Here is a 13,809-nt window from a genome sequence, read left to right on the forward strand (position 1 = left end):
GATGCCATGGAAGAGGGTGATACATACCAATACCTGGGAATGGTGCAGGCAGCGCGAATAGACCACCGAACAATGAAAGATAAACTCACTGCTGAGTTTACAACAAGAGTAAAGCACATAGTGAAAACGAGCCTCAACAGTAAGAATCTATTTAAGGCGTTGAATACGTATGCCTGTACAGCACTAACATATTCCTTTGGAATTGTAGGATGGAGCAAGACGGACATCCAGAACTTGCAACGGAAGGCACGAACATTATTGACTAAGGCTCAAAAACACCACCCTTGAAGTGCCACAGAAAGAACTACGCTACCAAGACATCAGGGAGGTAGAGGATTGGCAGACATTGGCAAACAGTTAGACCGACAAATTTCAGTTCTGAGAAATTTCTTTCATGAAAAGGCTAGATCGTCCGCTCTGCACCTATGTTATATGCGAGGTCGATGACTTTACGCCTCTGAAACTGAAGAATCGCGAAATCGAAAGTCACCACGTAACTGATGAAGAAAAACATCGATCATGGGCACGGGAGACACGTCAACGAGGTTGGCCAGGGATATGTCGACCCCAACGCGTCGAACTACTGGTTAACTTCGGGACAACTGTTTCCCGAAGCGGAAGGTTTCCTCTTGGCCATACAAGACCAAGTTATTCCAACTAGAAACTACTTGAAGTGCATTATTTCGGATCCTTCAGTACAGAGTGACAATATAATGAAATAATAATAATAATAATAATAATAATAATAATAATAATAATAATAATAATAATAATAATAATAATAATAAACGTCTTTTATTTAATAAACAAATAATTTACATTTCTATAGAGATATAAGAAAAGAGGCGAAGTCTAGCCATGTGGCTACTCTTACTTAACCTACCTAATCCCTCTGAAGTGAAAATAAAACAAAACAATAATGTAAAAATTTGTTATATAGGGTGTCTCAAATGTAAGATATGATGTCATTAACTTTATTTTTTCAAATGACTATTATTAAAGGGTTTAACAAGTTATACAAATAAGTTTTACTTCTTGTCTTTTAAAAGATATTTAACAAAAACTGTTTAGTTCAAAAAATGAATTAAATTCAATGGTTTTTCTTCAATAAAGGTCTCAAATCAGAGGTATGAAAATACCTAACATTGACATAGTGATCACAAATAAGTTATAAAAACAAGTAAGGAGAGTAGTATCGCATTTCAGTCATATTTGTGTGACGAATCTGTTAATCGTTTTAGAGTTTGTTGTTCGCCGTACTTAACTAAAACACAAAAGATTGAAATTCTTATCATCAGATAAGATTCAATACAAAGAGATTGGACAAGAATAAAAAATCAAGTTATACATTTATTCAGAGAGAAGTATCCTGATTTAACTCTGATATCTCAAAATATTGTAGGCAACACCGAAACAGTTCTGGGAAACACCAATAAAGACAAAAAAAGAAACTTATCTTTGGATAATTGAAGATGTCAAAGTTAATGTTTTTTCTTTCTCGAAGAAAATCCGCATATCCCCACTAGGCAGGAACTTGAAATTAATCAGTTTTCATTGGTAGGAGTTCTTAAAACTGGAAAATTTCATCGTCATAAAATATCATCCAGGAGGAAGTCACCGAAGATGATCCGAATGGAAGACTCCAGTTTTGTGAACAAATGATGAATCTACTAGACGTTCTTACTACACTAGACGTAGGAATGTTTTAAAAATAGAAAACGTCCTATTTCCTGAAGAATCAACGTTTATGTTGAATGAATGAATGGTGAGGTAAATCGACAAAATTGTCATTATTGAGCACACAAAAACTTACACTGGATGAGCAAAGACTACACTTAACATCTTGAAAATGTCAATGTTTAAACAGGAAAATCTTAATAGAGCAAGACAGGTTAGTTTAGGTTTCTTCCCAAATTAAATTTAGAATTTTTCCAACTTTGGCTATTTTGTTCCCTTGCCCTATAGAAGCTGTCGAATAGAAACATCTGGTTTCAACAGGACGGCGCGCCTCCTCATTTTTCAAGACCTGTTCGTGAATACCTAGATGATGTATTTCCAAGTAGATGGATTGGCAGAAGAGGACTCTTTGAATGGCCACGGATTTACCACCTTTGGACTTTTTCTTATGGGGTTACTTGAAGAGCAAAGTTTTTAAAACCGAACCGTCAAATACTGAGGATTTGAAAGAATGAAGGAGGAAGAGTGTAGGCTAATTTCCGGCGAAATAATTAGAAATGTTCAAAACGAGTTTCAGTTTTGTTTAGAGTATTGTCAGTTAGTAAATGGAAAGCATTTTGAACACATATTAAAGAAAGACTATTGAATTGAATTAATTTTTGGAATTGAAGGGTCCAAAGCAAGAACCGGCCAATTCCAATTTTTAGGCAAATTGAGTTAACAACACGTTCTTGCGTAGTTTAAAACGCTGAATCGAATGCTGAAAAAACCTGTTTCTAGGAAGACAAAATAAAAATATTATTCATGTTTGTTTACTTGCCTACCCTACTCTACTGGGTAAGAACAGGTTAAGTCCAGGACTTAACTGGTTCTTGCTCAGTGCGATTTGTAATGTTTTAATGACATAGACACGTGTTTTGTTACTGTTGTTTTTTGTGCGTTTGTGCCAGTTAATTAGTGAAATTTTGAAAAATAATGTCTGATTCATCAAGCGATGATCATTTTGGTGGTACCCACATGGACTCTGATGAGGATTATATACCAACAAGGACCAAAACCACAAATTATAAACATAACCTAACATTTTAGGATAATTTTAGTTCAGAGTCTTCTAAGGAGGAGCCTGAAGATTTGGCGGAAATTTCTAATGAATCAGGAGTACCAAGGACATCTCACACAACCCCCCAGGCGGGTAAAAAACGTCTACGATGAAAAGTATTGTGGAAAAAGTATGTTAATTAATGTTAATACGACAGGTTTTTAGGTGGCGGTGAAAACTCTGGGGGAAAACTGCAACTGCCCAAGGAAGTGTTTTGATAAAATTGGAGAGGGTTGTGAAGTCATTTTTACCGAATTTTATAAGCTGCCTTAAAAAAATTTACAATACTCCTACCTCTACGAACTAATAAAAAGGGCACCTGTAGAAGGGAAGAGACCTCGAGCTGGTTATCGCCTATCCAAAGTATTACCCTATGTCTATTCGGTAATTTAAATTTCTATTCGGTAAATTAATTTCAATATTTTTAGCCGCCCAGACAGGGTGCTACGGCTAGCTACACGTGCCCACTGGCGCCAGTTATTATTTTAAAGTAATGTTTTTTTTTATAATAGTTTCGTCATAATGGTCAAGATTATACAGTTTGTAAAAAGGCATTTCTAAATGTACATGGAATCGCGAGAAGCAGGTCGGAGCGATTGTACCAGTATCTATCACTTGGCAACGTCACTCTTCCAACAGACTGTAGAGGCATCCACCAGACTGGAGTCAACAAGGTTTCAACGGAAGTAACTACACAAGTTGGAGAACATATTTTAAGTTTTCCAAGATACAAATCTCATTACCTATAGTAGAAAAAACAATTTACAACATTACTCTTTGTCACCTTTATTGAGTTTTGCTAAAATGCATGAGTTATATTTGCAAAAATATGAGCCAATACTCACTGTTCCTTTAAAACAAAAAAATTAATCCTGTTGTTAAGTATGAGTTTTTTCGAAAATATTTTGCCGAAAATTTTAAAATTAGCTTTGGCAAGCCTTAATCCGACACTTGCTCAAAATGTAATATAATCATGAACAAAATCAATAGCTGTGACTCGTATAAAATTAAAAAATCACTTGAAGTTGAAAAAGAAATACGCGTTAGAAAATCCGAATGGTTCTACACCAACTTGAAAGAAAAAACAAATCTTGCAAAGATAACACCAGAGGTGGAAATCCTCACGTTTGACTACGAACAAAATTTACCACTCCCGGCTTCATCCAGTGGTAAAATACAACTCTGGATGTATAATTTTTGCATACATGTTGATAGTACTGGTAAAGTTATTGCTATTTCTATGATGAAACTGTGGGTGGCAAAGGGCAAAACGAAGTCGCAAGCATGATTAAGATAGACTAGACTTTTTGAAAAATCATATTTCGGCTGAAGTTACAGATATATATTTATTTTCGGATAACTGAAACAATAATTAAAGAATTTGCAATGTCATTTGCAAATCGTCAATAATAAATCATGCCGGGATGATTAAACACAAGCGAAGTTTATTAAAATTGATTTATTATTTACCGAGAATGTAATACAGTTATTTGAAGGACATGTGATGCATTTGCGACCCGGTAAAACAGAAACCAGCACAAAGTACTGCCAAAAACGTTATACAAAATTTCAAGAATTTTGGATCAGTACACTGATCCAAAAGTAGTTCCTAGTTATTACAGTAGTTTAAAGAGACCAATACGAAGAGGAGGATTCTGTGAATTAATTTTACTTTGAACTTAAGAAAATGTTTTTTATTGGATAATATTATCTGGACCCATGTATGAGGGTGGTCCCAGAAGTACCCGACCCAAGAACGAAAACACGAAAATTTTGGAAAAAAATTATTTATTTTTCAACATAATATCCTTTCAGCTCTATATACTTTTCCCAGCAATGTTTTATAAGTTCGATACCCTTTTTATAATAAGAACTGTATTGCGCCTCGAAATAGCCATTAACTGCAGACATCACTTCTTCATCGTTGGAAAATCTTTGACCACTGTTTTTTAAGTCTGAAAACAGAAAATAATCTGAGAGGGCTAAATCTGCCGAATAGGGTGCATCAGGTAATTCAAACTTTAATTCGTTAATTTTGGCCATTGCAATAACGGATTTGTGAGCTGGTGCATTGTCTTGATGAAACAACACTTTCTTCTTAACCAAATGCGGCCGTTTTTGCTTGATTTCTTCGCTCAAACAATGCAATAAGTTCGCATAATACACGCCGTTGATAGTTTTACCCTTTTCAAGATAGTCAATGAAAATTATCCCTCGCGCATCCCAAAAAACCGACGCCATGACCTTGCCTGCAGATGAAACGGTTTTCGCCTTCTTTAGAGCCGGTTCTCCCTTTTGAGTCCATTATTTTGTCTCAGGTGTGAAGTGATGGACCCATGTTTCATCCATGGTTATGAAATGATGTAAAAATTCTGCTTTGTTGCTATTAAATTTCGCTAAACACCCAATTGAAACATCTTCACGACACTGTTTTTGCTCGAGTGTGAGCAAACGCGGCACCCATCTTGCACACAGCTTTCTCATGTCAAAATTTTCAGTTAATATGCGATGTACCGCACTTTTTGAAATGCCTACTATGTGCGCTAGCTCGCGCACTTTCAGTCGACGATCATCCAGTACCGCTTTGTGAATTTTCTTTAAAATTTCTGGAGTCGTCAGCTCATTTGGTCGATCACTGCGATGCTCGTCTTGGCAGTTCGTACGGCCTCGTTTAAACTCTGTTACCCAATATTTTACTGTTGTTAATGAAGGAGCAGACTCACCCAGAGTAGAATCCAGTTCAGCTTTTATATTGGTTGGGCTGAGGCCTTTCAAATAAAAGTATTGTATCACATAACGATGACCAATTTTCTCCATTTTCACAAATTCACTGAAAACGGTCACTATTGATGACTGCCAAACAAGTACTAAACAACATGGCGTCTTCAAACTTGAAACATATGCTTTATAGATTGTATACTTTCTAATACACTGATATTTTTTAAATTACTACCGACATCTCTAGATCAGGCCGGGTACTTCTGGGACCACCCTCGTAGCGAAGTTTACGAAAAATTGCATTTTTAGTAGATGAAATACACATGACGAGCGGCACAAATTTGAATCCATTCAATTTTCCCGACTGACAAATTTTTCTGTCCTGGCAATTTACTTTTTATTGTGTTATAAGAACTGACATCATCGTGGCCTTTTAGAATTAAGAATTTTATGAAGACAATTTAAATGGTAATAAAAATTAAGTACTTAGAAAATTTTCCGCTGGCCGATCATAGAAATGTATTCTACCAACACGATGGGACGCCTCTATATATATAATGGTCATTTAGTCAATAATTAGCTGCAAAATATGTTTTCCGATCAATGGATGGTCAAGTCAAAAGCGGACCACACCTTTGGCCACTCCGCTCCCCAGATCTAACAGTACTCGATTTTTTATCTAATGGAGAGTCAAAAATAATGTTTATCCACATTTTATAAAATTTTATGAAAAAAAAAAGGTTTTTCCCAAAAATTTTTGAAAATTGCTGAAATAGGTGTCTAATCAAATTATCCAGAGAATATGTGTACAAATTTTCAAAATTGTATTTGGTCAATTTTTTGAGTTATGGACATTTTATCAAATTTTATAAAAAAAAAAAGGTTTTTCACCGCCGTAGAGACTAAGGAAGAATGCATTCAGAAGGTCAGAACTGCATTCCAACAATTTAAAGCTCAGTCAGTATGGAGAACCACTTATGAGGAACTACTTCGTAATTGCGAGAAATGCATTATTAGTTTTGTATAATTTTTTTGACAGTATTTGGTGACGGTTTATTTTTTCCGGAAATAGGGTCGCAAATTTAAGAAGATGTCCTTGAAATAACTTTATCACATTCTCCGTAAATAATAAATAAATTTAAATAATCCTCGTGTGTGTAATTCAATCGTCCCGGCATGATTTATTATCGACAATTTGCGAATGATAAGTAGTGACATTATTGTATCACTTGATTGTTTTTTAATGCCGCGCCGTCATGGCCAACTGATGCAATTTAGAAATTGCATAGTATTCTTACGATAGAAAAATATTAAATTGCAAATATTTTAACATTTAAACATTTTCGGAATAAGTAAGCTTACACCAAGTTAGTTTTAATGCTTAATACAATTAAATTGTAAACATGGGGGATTTTCGTTTGAAAATATTTGATGTCCTAAGTATTACTAATTAGTGACTATAATGATCGAACCAATAACTAAATTATTGTTCAATGCCGATTTAGATGTAATTCAATATAACACTAGTACTAGGCATAAAATTATGCCTAGTACTAGTCTTATATCTGACATCACCAGTTTCTTCGATTATTTGCCGCAATCTTCATATAGCCTATCCGATATTATATACGCCAACAAGAATAATTTAATATGACGAATGTGACAGAATATGTTAATTGCAATGTCTAATGAATAATAATCAAAATTTACTTCTATATAAATTTTTTCGTCTAAAAATAAATGGGCTTTTTGACGTGTGTATAAGGTATAGCAATAATTTTGCTATATAAATATACTTAGATTCTATTACAATCTGACAGTACTCTTGAAGACAATTAAAATTATTGGATATTCCAAACATGGAAGAATGTACATTTTGATTACACGAAGGTTTTCTACAGGATATTCCTGAGATGCCTTCGTATTATTAACTTTGTTTTCTGACTTGAGTTTTTCCTGGTCCATTCCAAGGGTACCCAATCGATGTGCCACCTATTTTTGTATACAGTTGTTGAATATATATTGTATACATTGATATTGTTTATTAAATTTTACTTCTCTAATTTACTTGTTATTGTTATGATTTTACTTTATTTGCTGTCTTTGAGTTATATTATATGTCATGTAAAATTTTGCCCTATCTATTTAAAAAATAAAAAATATACTAAAGGGATTGTATTTATTTTTCGTATTTTTTGAAAGTATTTTTTGTAAATAGCGAAATCAACTTTTAATTTTCAATATAATTTACCTGTAATGGCTCCTCCGATCATACCACCTACACAAAAAATTGACACCATAAGCGAAAAGATGAAAACAATGGTATCCGGTTGAGGGATTTGTCCAGTCCGCTCGATAATCGTGGAGTTGATCCAGTTTTCAATAACCTTTCAATAAAAATTTTAATTAAAACATCAAAAAATCTGTTATATTAATACGTACTGGCTGTGGATTATTGAGTACTCCAGTATTATACCCATGTTGGAATGACGAGCCCAGTACAGACGCGGCAATGGCAAAAGCAAGTCTCCCATTAAAACCCTATAAATTAAAAAAAAAAATTTAGAGATAAGTAATTAAAATTTATACAGTCCATCCTTTTGTGCTTTATAAATTATGCCATTGTTCAAATAAAATGGCAACAATATGGAAAACAGTAGCGGGTACAAGGGGGGGGGTGATTGTGTAACTAGTGATTGATAAACTGTTTTAGAGAAAAAATTAAGAACGCATTTTTATGCGTGACAGAAAAATCTATGAAGATTTTCTGACTTTCGTTGAGGGTATTCATGATGTACAAAAACGGTTTTCTAGATCAGCATTAGGTCAGATTGTGATCGATATTATAAAAAAATGTAGGATCGATATTCCTGATTAGGTTCGAATCGGAATAGATAATTGTTTAGTTATGATTTCAGAAATCAAAACAACTGTATAGGAAATCATAATATATTTTTTTGTATGCTAGGTCTTACCCATGTTTTAATTTTAAACTAAATAACTCACTTGCGAAAAAAACCTCGGTAGTTTGTGGACTTTATTATAATCATGTTTTTCAGAATTCTTTTCTCAAAATGTCTATAAAGTAAAGTCAAACCAAACTGGTAAATTAAATGAACTGAAAGCAACGAGAGAACATGTCAAATTTTTGAGTAAGTATTACATACAACACAAAACTGACAACAACTTACAAATACTGCATGGTTTTAAAAAACGTTATAACAATTAAATAAAAAAGGCAAAAATTAATTATAGTAACAGAGTAATCTTGACCCGAAGAAATCCTCCAAAAACCATGTCGAACATAATAAATATACAACGAGGAATACATGGGGCTCCACCTCAAGCACATAACATCCCTCGAGATGAGTTTAATAATCATTTTTCTTACAGCTCAATGAATGTTAAATATGGATTTTCTAAAAATATCAATGTAAATTCCTTAAAGACCTTTTTCTTTTTTGAGATATCATTCGACCAGACCTGGGCTATTATAGACACATTAAAAAAACAAAATAAGTTGTAATATATAATAATAATATTAAACAAAATTTATTATTTTTCATGACCGATTTACGGATATCATGAGACATTTCATGACAGATAATATCTACGAAAAATAGTAATAGAAGATGAAAAATACAAAGCTATGTCAATGCAGCCTTCAGGCATGCCAGAAACTGTTTAGGCCCAAGTAAATACCTATTAACAAATATAACAAAATATAAGAATGACGCTTTAAAATGCAAGCAGCATGAAGCAAGCATATGTACACATATATAAGGCATTAAGGGATAAGGAACGGGAAAGAGGAGGAAAAAGATTAATGTAGGGATAAATACATACATATATATTACGAATGAGAAAAAAATTTATGTATTTATTTTTTCTTTTTTACTGGCAAGAAAATAATAAGTGTTTAATTTGTTTTTTTGAAGGTAGCACAGGATAAGACAAATGTTAAAATGTTTAATGAGTTAACAGTATTGGCGAGATTATATGAAAAACTTCTTTTAAAAAGTTCTTTTCTATGTCGCGGAATAGTTAGTAGATGTAATCGTCTAAAGCGTCGGTGATGAGTATTCATTCGAAACTGGACTTTACTGTATAAATATGAAGATGTTTTTAATTTTAAAATTTTCTAACTAAGAGAAGCAAAATGTAATTTTCGACGATTGAACATATTTAACCATCCTATATCCTTAAGCTTGTGAGATATATGATTTCGGCGACGAATTCCAAAAATGGAAAGGCATGCATTTTGCACTTTTTGAGTTCTACGAGAGTCGACTTGATCTAAGCAAGGTCCATACACGATGTCACAATGGTTGAAATTGGATAACACTAAAGAATCACAAAGATGCTTTTTTAAGTCTTGATATAAGACTTTTCTTTGGATATAGATAAGTTTAAGCGCACTATATACTTTCTTTAATTTATCAGTTATATGCTCATGAAATCGAAGATCAGAATCAATAATAAGATCCAAGGATTTCGCAGTATTAGTTTTTATAATAGATGTGTCATTTATTTTTATTTTGAGTTCCTCGCTTATTCTAGATCTGTGGCTTTTATGTCCTCCAAATAAGGTAGGTGACGATTTTGTAGGGTTTATTTTTAAATGAAGTTGTTTGGAAACTGTAATTAGATGTTAGAGATTGGTATTAATATTTTGATTTGCAAATGTTATATTATGGGCGTTAAAGTGAAAATAAAGCTAAGTATTGTCCGCGTACAAATGGTAATTACAAAATTTTAAAAAGTCTTTAAATCGGCAAGTATAAATTGTATAAAGAAGTGGTCCTAGTATACTTCCTTGAGGGACACCCACAAATAGACGTATAGTATTTGATTTGGAACTGTTTGGAACAATTTGAAAAGCCAATATAATGCAATATAGACAAAAGAATTTCATAATTTAAGAGGTCAAAAGCCATTGTATAGTCTAGCAAAATAATCACTCATCCCACGATTGAAAGATATCATCAGTTACGTCAGCCATAGCTGTAGCACATCTATATCCCTTTCGAAAGCCTGACTGTTTTAATGGCAAAATCTTAATTTTATTTAAAAAAACACGAACCCTGTATATCTAGAATTTTTTCTAATACTTTAGAAAGTCGAAAAATTCTTGTTGAGCTATGCTATGCTTAAAGATATGACGTAAGCATGCGTCCACATATTTGGAAAATATGATTTAGTTATACATTCATTTATTATATGAAGTAAAAAAGGAATCATAGATGGACAACCAATTCATGAATCATTGTAATATTAAGGTCGTCGCATCCGTATGCTTTGCTTTTTATGGATAAAATAATTCTCATTAACCTATATGGCTTAAACGTTAACATTATTAAGGTAATAAAAAATATTTATCATAAGCCCTCTAACCCACTTAATAAATCAATGCTTCAAAAAGAATATATTTCCAGCCTACTTCTAAAAGAGGCCATTATAACACCCATATTTAGAAAAGAGAAAACTGACAATTATAAGAACTATAGGCCGGTTGCACTGCTGCCAATCATCTCTAAAATAGTAGAGAAGGCAATGGCTTTGTAAATTACAAAGTTATTTGAAAGTAACAACTATTTCTCTGTATTACAGTTTAGTTTCAAGTAAGACAGGATCACAACTCTTGGCATTCATGACCTAATATCCCGCATTTGGGAATTCTCTCATAGGTTTTTTGTACTACTGTTGTTTTTTGCAACTTGTGTAAAGCATTTGATTGTGTGGATCATAGGACACTCCTGAAAAAACTACAGAGGTACAACTTTTGTCCACAGAGTGTCAAGTTGATCCAGTCATACGTCGAGAATACAGTATAATCTGTGAGGGTGTTTGGAGTGTCGTCCGGGGAGAGTATTGTTAATATTGGTGTTCCACAGGATTCCGTCTTTGGACCCATACTATTTCTATTTTTTAAGACCTTACAACCATTAAATCAATTGTCACATACACACTCTTCGCCGATGACACCACGGTCTTCTTTGCAGCTGACACATTTGCGAATTCTCTCAGACCTGGAATCCGTCTGTACAGGGTGTCCCAAATTCGAGGGTGACCATTGGAATCTCGGAAACCGTAAGAGTTACAGGGTCGGTTAAATCGAGGCAGAGTTCCGCAATTTGGAGCTTAATAAAATGACTTTTAAAAAATTTTAAAATTCCGGATACTTCCGGAGTTATCCAAAAAAAATCGAAAATTGTCAAAATCGTTTTTACCTTTTACCGACTTTATTTAAAGAGACATCGGAAAACTAAAAACAGTTTTTTGTTGCCACTTTTTGTGTCCTACAACATGAAGCAAAAAAACAATTAATATCATCAACTTTATTTTTTCTTATGGGCGCCATATTGGATTTTCTCATTTTTAAAAAGTATTTTTGATTGCCTTTAAAATGAGGTATCGCACTTGGATTTCCGATTACTCCTAGTACTTCTCATAAGAATTCCATGAGTGCAAGAGATAAAGATATATCAATGGGATTTCCAAATAAATTGATTTTATATAACCTGAAGCTATAAAATACTCTGTATTTGACATAAGTAGTTTTTTTTTAAATCAATTCAATGAAAATGTATCCTTTCCTAACCTAATATTTTGATTTTTTTAAATTTATATAGTAGGCCATGACAAAATGACAGTAGCCGGTTAAACTTAATAAAATGAAAGGGTACATTTTTATTGAATTGGTGTAAAAATAACTATATCAAATACAGAATATTTTATAGCTTTAGTTTATATAAAATCAATTTATTTGGAAATCCCATTGATAAATCTTTCTCTCTTGCACTCATGGAGTTCTTATGGGAATTACTAGAAGGAGTAATCGGACATGCAAGTGATAGAGAGATACCTCATTTTAAATGCGATGAAACATACTTTTTAAAAATAAAAAAATCCAATATGGCGCCCATAAGAAAAATAAAGTTGATGATCGAAAAAAAAAACGAAACGTCGGATTTTTTTTGCGTCATGTTATAGAGCATAAAAAGTGGCAATGAAAAACTGTCTTTAGTTTTCGGATATCTCTTTAAATAAAGTCGATAGAAGGTTAAAACAATTTTAACAAATTTTTTGTATCTCCGGAAGTATCCGAAATTTTAAATTTTTTTAAACGTCATTTTATTAAACTCCAAATTGCGCAACTTTGCCTCCATTTAACCGACCCCGTAACTCTTACGGTTTCCGAGATCCCAATGGTCACCCTCGAGTTTAGGACACCCTGTACAGTCGGGCACCAAAAAGTGGTTCTGTGCCAACAGGCTCCTGCTTAACGAAGCAAAGACCGACAGGGCTGTTTTTGCTCTTTGGGACACTCGGTCTGAAAACACGGATGTAACAAGTGTAAAGTTTCTGTATTGGGATAAACATAATGACTATCTGAGTAAAAATCTGTCAAATAACCTATAGGTGCTCAGAAACCTAGCATCGAGCGTTTCACACGAGATCTTAAGAACAGTTTATTACGTAATTTTTTACTCTCGCCTGACTTAGTAGTCTGGTCGCATTCGGCAGGAATGCCAAGAGTGTATGGGTCTGCAACGTAAAGCTGTGAGAGTTCTTGCGGGCCTTGGGTTCAAGGACCACTGTAGATTGGCCTATGGGACTCTGAGAATTCTTACTGTACCCTCCTTGTATATCGTTGAGAACCTTTTATTTGTTAAGAGGGGTGGGGAGCACTTTAAGACCCATAGAGGCGCGCACAATCGTAACACTAGATACAGATGTGATCTTGTTCCAGCCTATTGGAGGCTAAAGAGGTGTCAAACTGAACCAGGGTATTGAACAATTACATTTTACCACAAATTTCCAGATAGCTTAAAAGATCTTCCCACCTAAAACATCAATTAAAAATATAACTAAGGCAAATTTAATAAGAAATATATTTATAGTAGTGAAGAATATTTGAAATTTCAATTTTAATCTATGTGTATTTTTTTATTTTTTTTTTAATTTGTATGCAACTATAACTGAAGTTTCTTTCTATAAAACTATTGTTTCTCTTTTATAATTGACATATGTTCTAGTCCTATTGGCAAGTTTACGTCAATAAATGAATTTCAATTTTGAAGTTGACGCAAACCTTTAACTGGGCATTGTAAAACACGTTGGTCGAAAAAACATGACGGCGTTTTACAGTTTGAAGACGATATTATAAATGTTGTAAGTACTTTAACATTATTTACTTCGTGGTAAGATACAAAAACATAGTTCATTAATAAAAGCAATTTGTGACGCAGAATTCATTATTTCAATGATTTGTTTGAGCTATTCCTTCTATCGATTTAAATAGCACTACTTAA

General features: G+C 33.4%; 1 protein-coding gene across 6 annotated transcripts in view; it reads right to left on the reverse strand.

Moving 5' to 3' along the window:
- The window catches only part of LOC126744068 (solute carrier family 2, facilitated glucose transporter member 1-like), a 203,917-nt gene that overhangs the window by 22,028 nt on the left and 168,080 nt on the right, over positions 1–13,809 (reverse strand). For all 6 annotated transcript variants that reach the window (XM_050451412.1, XM_050451411.1, XM_050451414.1 and 3 more), the window contains 2 exons: positions 7,937–8,035; positions 7,746–7,881 (listed from right to left, as the gene is read on the reverse strand). In XM_050451412.1, coding sequence (XP_050307369.1) covers positions 7,746–7,881; positions 7,937–8,035 — 235 coding nt within the window. The remainder of the gene's footprint in view (positions 1–7,745; positions 7,882–7,936; positions 8,036–13,809) is intronic.

Source organism: Anthonomus grandis, chromosome 13, assembly GCF_022605725.1.
Source record: "Anthonomus grandis grandis chromosome 13, icAntGran1.3, whole genome shotgun sequence".
Lineage (NCBI taxonomy): Eukaryota > Metazoa > Arthropoda > Insecta > Coleoptera > Curculionidae > Anthonomus > Anthonomus grandis.